Here is an 8,286-nt window from a genome sequence, read left to right as displayed (position 1 = left end):
GTCTATTTTGGCCTTCTCCCTAAAGGACCATAATGTTTCAGGACACTGAGATGTTAAGTTAAAAATCTCATTTATAGATAACTTTTAATAGTTTCAATGCTTTAATTGTTGAGAAACAATGGTAATTTAACCAATAAGAAAGGCCAAATCTCACACCAAATACAAGTTCTGAAAGTGTGCATCCCTTGATGTGACATGAATCAAATTTGTCAAGAAAGGTCTATACATTGTATCATTCTGTAGTTTCTTTGGAATTGACCATTTTCAAAACTTACCTGTATACTGTAAACCAACTTTTATTCACTTGCGAGAAATTTTCGCGATGTTCGCGAGAGCTATGTCATCGCGAATATTTCTTGCCGCGAACCGGTTCTTAAGGTTTATATGCCTATAAACAACAGGTCCAAAAAGGCTTTATCGCGAAAATTAATCGTCCCGAACTAATTTATCCATGGTAAATCGCGAAATAAAGTCGTCGCGAATAAAAGTTGGTTTACAGTAACTGAGTACCTGACGCATATTTTTAAAACAATGTAACCAGTTTTGTTTTTAAACAAAGGAAAATTAAAAGGATACGGACTAGGAAACATTCTTTTGAGATCCACTTTCTCTTTACAGTACGGACAAGTCTGCTTCTTCCCCACTATACACCAGCCTCGTATACAGAACTCGTGGAATCTGGCTAGGTTAAGGAAAACACTTCAAAAATCAAAGCTAGAAATGCAAACACGATCAAGTTATTTACTCTCCCAACTGCAGCAAAACACTATATATTATTTCTTTCTGATCTTTGTATTGCGAATAGGTAAATTAAATATTTTTAATATTCAAGTTAGGTAAAATGTTTACGAAAAAAGAAATTTCATTTTGTTTTTCCAAGATACTTCCCACAAAAAATATAATTGTCATGACTGTATTGGAAAGTATGTTTCATATTTAATAGCTTTTCAAAATGTTACAAGGGGAGAAAATAAAAGAAGGCAGATTATGTCTGTCTTGACAACAAAGGATACATATGATCACAGCCTAATTTACAGGTAGCTTCAATTATTGCATCATCATTGTTCATGACTAAAATAGGATTCCCACAGATTCCACACACATTGGGGTCCAGTCTCTTCCCAGGAAGCCCTGTAGGTGTATAATACTGAAAAGGAAACATTAAAATCAATTCAACACTAAACTTGAAATGCATTGCATTTTTTTTATTAGGCCAAAATAAAAAATACTCTTGTTTCCTGTCACCCGACCTACCCTACATTTTACCCTCCGACCCTAAAGGTTTTTATTACATTTTCATTTTTCGGGTGACTATTTTCCTAAAATACTAAAGTCGACCAACAATATTTACAGAAATATTACATCACAAGTGTACAGGATACCTTTACTTTATAAATCTTCATTACCAAACTTGCTCTGTAAACTGTTAATATATCATTTTCTTGTTATTACATGATATATGTTCTGCATCCATTGAGTTTTCAAAATAAAATTTTTTCTCAAAATAAAATTTTTTCCCTACCTACCTACCCTAATTTTTTGGTCAGGGGACAGGAAACAAGAGTATATTTTCTTTTGGCCTTACACAAAAAGACATTTAAATCATAAAAACTTAAAATTGAAAATTAAATTGCTTGGTACACTAAACCATGATAAAAATTTAATAGGATCCCCAGGGAAGTAAACACATTTTCCTACTCTATTTTGTATCACGAGAAGAAATAAATGTGTTCATTGTAACAGGGTAGTGCCTAATACCCGGGGTAGAAGAATTTTCTCCACCAATAAAAATGTAATCCCCTGATTATTCTAGGATTCTACTTCAACCCCCTGTTAGGTGATAAACCCCAAACCCCTTTCTACTACATGTAGTTTAATGTCCCTGCTTTATCAATTCTTAGGGAAGACCCTGAATTGTCGAAAATGTTAATGTTTCAATTGTATTCACTGCTACTTTTACTTTAAAAGGTATAAAGCTCAAGCCGTACCACCTAAGTAACTTAACTGAGCTGAAATACATGTACCGGGGGTATACCATTTGACCTACCCCAATGTGTGTTGCCATGGTGTCTGAACACACTTCAGCAAAATCTCTGGCTACTACTCCAAAGTAGAGTCCATAGAAAAGAAGTAAAAGTCCAAAGTCCATAGAGACTTGTGGTTTGATTAATAAAATAAGATTTAGTCCTAATAATGTGAACATCACTGACATATAGCCCACGATTCCTAAGAAATAGCTGACTTTGTATATTATCAGGAACCACTTGTACACCAACCTGTCAAAAGAATATAACAGTGTTAAATAACTGGGAAACGTTTTATACTTGATATTTTGATCAATCTTTCGAAATAAACCCACTTTATAAGTATACATAAAGCTGCATGTTACATAAAATTTATTTCAATAAGCACATGTACTGCATCATGTTATCTACATGTATATAGTTTCAATTTGTTTTGTCTGTCAGTGATCATTTTATATGGAACTATATCATTGCATTTAACTTCAAAATAATATATATGTAAAATTTATTAAAACCATTAAAATTGCATGAGGTATTTTTGTAGAGGAAACCACATGGACACGATGACTTTTGTGGTGAAACTGAAAGTTAATATAAGCTTTCATACTAATTCCTTTCATTGACAATTTTTTTTTTTTTTCAAGATCTATTTTGTTTACACCCCTCCTACCTTGGTGTACTCCCTGAGATAGGTTTTCTGGTGGCTTTAAATGTAATAAACCCTGTGATGATTGAAAATATACTCCACACAAAAATAAAACGATGCCATCCAAACTTGAGACAGAAGCCCACTGGAAATAACCACATCCCTAACAAGGTGGCTCTCTGAAATTAAAATCACATTTATTTTTACTTTCAAATTCTTTTCAAAAATTTTTTTGCAATTTATTTTGACATTCTTCTAGTAAATTTATGGTCAGAAAATATCAACCAAATGAACATAGTAAAAATAAATATATATATGAATTTCTAAGACTTTACAAGTACAAATGTATGTAAGTAATTTCTTTTGAAAAACAAACTTAACTTCTCTACCTTGTTTTTGAACATAAAGTGCTGTTTATTTGCATGTTATATGTAATTCTGCAACACATACTTGGTATGATTTGAAATGCCTCTGTTTCCATTGGACCAGAACAATCTGTGCTACCACCAGTGTGGCAATCAAAATCAGCACCATCTCCAGATGCATGGCCTCGTGACCTCGGTGTTTCTCATGTAACCTCTGATGCTCGATCCTACAACATATGAATGTTATCACTTAGATGCCTCTTTAAAAAATTAGGCTTATTTATTTAGCGTAAGACCACAGTATATTTACTTCATAGCTGTGAAATACTTCCATGACAAGTGTTTAAATTTAAATAATGAAGTTATTTCAAGTTAATCAATCATTTACAAAACAGATAATCATCCATGATGATAAGGTTCTACAATATACCTCCATCTTTCTTTTTCTGGTAATTTGGCAAGTTCTTCGTCTGACTGTAAAATCAAGATGAAAAATATCAAATATCTGAACAAAAATAATCAATACATGACCTATCGAAATAAAAATAACACTCTTGAAAACACATTGCTGTCCTATATGCATATAACCAATTCCTACAACTAGTGACCCATACATAAATCCATGTGATACAAAACAAAGTGCACTCTTTCACAATTAATTGAGAACCATAACATATCTACCTCCAAATGAACCAGTTGAAAATGTGCTTTTGGATACCTGGGAAATTTCTGGGACACACCCATAACATCAATTCTTATCCATTTCAAGTAAAATGTAAAGAAACAACAAGCAACGTGTTTGTTAAAGATAATTTTTTATGTCCTTGTGTGTAAACTGCAGTTGTACAAGTCATGAGAACAGCTGTGTCGTTGAACAAAACAATCAATGACTTTGTCAATCTGACAACTGTCTACTCACCAGCAAAGGAGTTTATCATTGTGTGAATTCATTGATGGTGAGTTATTGATGAAAAGAAAATCTTTACAGTTTTCTGAGAAACGGATAGTTTATGGCATTATCACAATATATTAAACAACAGATTCATACAGGTCAGAGGGGGTTGTTTTATCTTAGGAGAGCAAAAAGTCTGTATAAACTCCATTACAGTTTACTGTTATTCGTTTTGCCTGCTTTTAAATCTTAATTTGTTGGTTGTAGATATATTTACTTACTTAAAGTTATTAATGAGTACATATACATCTTAGGTTAAAAGTACATGTATATTTCATTTAATTATTGCTCAGTCGAGCTAATTAAGGTCCATATTGTGATCATCAGAGCTTCAATAAATACCCAGGAATACTGGTTTTAGTGTAGCTGTAGGTTTAAGTATGATAATTTTCACTATACATACATCAACTCGAATCAAAACTTTTAATTCAACCTCATTTTGATTTGTAATGCTTTCAATTTAAATTTATGCACATTCTAACTTGATCTTCATCAGCTGATGTCACAAAATATCATCGTACAAATGAAGTACGGTAGTTCTGTAAGAGAGTGCAACTTTAACTTGGTCAGTCAACCTTAGGACCTATAAAGATACCAAACCTTACAAACAATTAGTTATGTCTGTACAAATCTTCTAGTACCTACGAAATTTAACTACATCAGCTGATGGAGTTCAAGTCTCCCTCTTAAAGATTGTACGTACATGTACTTTTCCACTTGTTGAGTAAAATTTGTACTATGGTGCAAGGGGCATCAATAACTAATATTAACTATTGACAGTGAATTTCAAAGTTTAAAATCCAGATCCTCTAATAAAGACATATATTATGCCTTGGTAGGAAAATTTGTATTTGAACAAATTTAAGTCAAAAGCATTATAAATGAATTCGAAAGTTTTGGAACAGACACATATAGTAAAATATTCAAGCTTAATGATACTGGGTATCAACAGAAAACTAGTAGGCATATCAATTTCTTTGATTATTTGAAACCTGAATCAAGGAGCTAGGGGCCAAAAATGACATTGAAGTACATTTTTGAGTTGTGTACTTTTGTGTAGATGGAGTAAAATATTTCAATACAGGGCTGTATGAATTTGCATATCATTGATGACACTTTATGTGCATCAGTCTGATTAAAACCAGCCCACCGAGTGAAAGGAGAAGGGGGCTTGTTTTATTCAGACTGTATGTGCGTGTACATGTATTAAAAATTACTCTAAAAAACCTTCGATTTACTTCGCCAATATTTTCTGCTCACTTCAGGTATTATTTCTCATAGTAAAATGTAGTTTATGCTTAGAATGGTATCCAATAATTAGTTACTTCCATTACTGATAATTAATTTACCCTTAAACTGTCCGAAACAGTCATTTATGGTTTTGGAATGTCAGTTTTAAAGATTTTATATACATCCACAATCAACCCTTCTTGTTGAACCATTGAAAGGTAATTATACATTTAAGGATAGGAGTTAATTGACCATTTCACGGTAACTGCAGTACTGCTCTTTTGCAGCGCAAAATGATATAGTTTGGTGAAATATGGCGTAAAAGTAATTGTTTAATATACGTCATTTAATTATCTGTCAACAAAAACTTCGCCAAACTTTATTAATTTCCCTGCAGAAGAGCAGTACCACAGTTGCCGTGAAGGGGCTAATGGTTAATTATCTGATATCATTTATATAGATGAGAAAACATAAAATAGAAGAAATTATACGTGAGGTGAGTGACAAAAAATCGCCAGCGTAGATCAAACGTTTTTACAACGCATGGATCTGTAGCTCTTGATCTGTTTTATCTGCTCAAATTTCGGAGCAGAGAAAGTCTAAAATATCTGATATTTTCCTAGTTCTTTTAATGAATTTGATATTTTACGTGCAAAGAAAACATCAGAACTAGCACCATCCTGAAAACTGGAAATTTTGCCACCTGCAACCAGAGATGATATACAACACATGCAAACCAAACTAAATGCTGAAATCAGAATTTATCAATAGCACAATGCTTATAGTACTTATCAACATTGACAAAAAGAAAACATCACTCCACATTTGATACTGGATTTGCAAGATTTTAACATGCACGGAAAACGTATCTAGTCAGTCTGATAAAATTATTTAATTGGATAATCCCCAATGTATATTTCATAAATGAACCATAGAAACGATGATTTTAATTAATTAAAGTATTGTGCTATTGATAATTTGTGAGTTTGACTTTTAATTCAGTTAGCAAGTATCTAAAATCAACCCTAGAATGCCTAGAATGCTGCAACTGGTTGGAGGTGGCGAATTCTCAGTTTTTTGTAATTGCGCTGGTGCTGACATTTATCTGGCACATAAAGTAACAATTTATTAAAAAAACAAGGAAAATGTCAGATATTTCAGACTAAAGCAGAGAGCTACTGCAGTTAGAAGCAGTGCACAGGCTTGGGGTCAATTACTTTGAAATGTAATTAATTACTTTCAAATACATTGATAATTTTGTCAATTACTTGCAATTACAATTACATTGATTTTTTCAAATGTAATTAATTACTTTCAATTACTTTGACAAATGTAATTAAATACATTTCAATTACTTCAAGTTTTATTTTTATAAAAAAAAAAATAAAGATTTTTTTTAAATAAGATTTTTTCTATAGCGATCGAATTCGAACTTTCATTCAGTGTTTTTGTTCTTGGGTATGATAAGGGTTCACACCTGGTCAAAATTAGACCTTTACCTTATAATGAGTGTGACACACTGTATAAACAAATTAAACATTATGAGACAATTAATTATTGTACAAACACAAGCCCATGCTACACCAGTATGGTGTATGGCAAGATCTTTTTTGTTACTTTCTCAAATCCATAGTTTTGAAGGAAATGAATAATATCTATCACAATTCCATTCATTATTTTCTATCTTAAAATGAATAGAATACAGGTAAATCTAAAAGGGGATGTAGTTAGTCTAATTACTGTAAAACAAATTAACTATCTAAACAATCACTGTTATTTGCAAGTGGGAATAGGGAGAACTGAGATTTATAAAACATGGGAATAAGTAATATAAACCCACTAGTATAAAACTATGTATCAGTATAAGGCACCTTTTTAAATATAAACTTTTCTTTTGAAAAAAAGTAATTGAAATGTAATTGAAAAGTAATTGAAAATACATGACCTTTTTTAAATGTATTTAAATACATTCAATTACTTGTAATTGAAGGCTTGCTCAAATACAAATTACTTCCAATTACTTTGAAAAATGTAATTAATTACACTCAATTACAATTACTTTATTCAATTACCCCATCCCTGGCGGCCAGTGCAGTTATCATGAAAGGGATAATACTTATGATGAAATGGATATTGGAGAAAGCATGCATTAGCCATTACAAAACCATTTCAATAATTTAACTCATACAGGTGTTTAGAAGATAAGTGTTTCTAAAATAAATGTATGATTCATCTATTCTGATATATCACTATCATTCACAAACTGTGACAGTGTAAAATAGCTTTTAGCGTTGTAGCCGAGAACATAAACTGTTTCTCCCGATTCCCCAAAATGTATATTTAAATTTTACATGGTATTATTCGAATAGAATCCAATCAATCCATGCCTTTTTACAGTTGATGGTTTTATCAAACCACTAAATTCTGGAATACATTCACTAAACATTGACAGCATTGAGGAAATTCGGATTGTGTCAAATGTTGAAAACTATCAGTCGGAATCGCTTAGATATTACTTCAAAGTCTGGGGACATTTTTCATCTCTTAATCTTGTTGTGAAATACGAAAACGTGAATAAAACCCCTTACAATATTGAGATTTATAGGTGCATGTCCATGTCCGGCGTGATGGTGGTGCGCCATCTTGCCTACGTAAACAGTTGTAACGCCATCTATCGTTTCATGACTAAAGAGCACAGTGGCGGATTCAAATGAAAAGCTGGAGGATGGAGAAGTAAATAAAACTTTTACGAAGTACATTTCATTTCATTTTATTTTCACCGGGAGTACCAATATGTGTAACTTTCAGTCTAATTTTAAAAAAAATCACCCTCGATCCACCTTTCATCATTGATGTTTAATAAATCATTTGTAAAATATAGATATTCGACTTTTTACTTTTTGAGCAAATAATTCCAACACTTTACTGAGAACTGGTTTTTGGTGTAATATTTTTAGTCCGTCTGTCTGTCTGTCCGTCCGTCCGTCAATTAATTTCTCCATCGTTCATGCGTGCGGATCATATCTTGCACTGTATATAACAAGAACATGAATTGGAATCCACCATTTG

The 8,286-nt window shown here is 32.1% G+C and overlaps 1 protein-coding gene across 1 annotated transcript; it reads right to left on the bottom strand.

Annotated features, from left to right (window-relative positions):
- Positions 1-576: 576 nt before the first annotated feature.
- Positions 577-7,868, bottom strand: LOC134239968 (E3 ubiquitin ligase Rnf121-like; the record flags this gene model as incomplete). Its single annotated transcript, XM_062722099.1, has 7 exons — positions 7,806-7,868; positions 3,466-3,509; positions 3,121-3,262; positions 2,695-2,849; positions 2,048-2,276; positions 1,014-1,147; positions 577-678 (listed from the first exon to the last, which is right to left on the bottom strand). Coding segments are annotated over exons 1-7 (860 nt in total), but the record flags the coding sequence as incomplete, so codon positions are not given.
- Positions 7,869-8,286: the final 418 nt, after the last annotated feature.

Source organism: Saccostrea cucullata, unplaced genomic scaffold, assembly GCF_032062105.1.
Source record: "Saccostrea cucullata isolate Sc308-1 unplaced genomic scaffold, CSIRO_AGI_Scuc_v1 ctg17552, whole genome shotgun sequence".
In the NCBI taxonomy this organism is placed as follows: domain Eukaryota; kingdom Metazoa; phylum Mollusca; class Bivalvia; order Ostreida; family Ostreidae; genus Saccostrea; species Saccostrea cuccullata.
The sequence above is the reverse complement of the archived record's forward strand: the minus strand, read 5'-3'. Positions and strand labels throughout refer to the sequence as shown.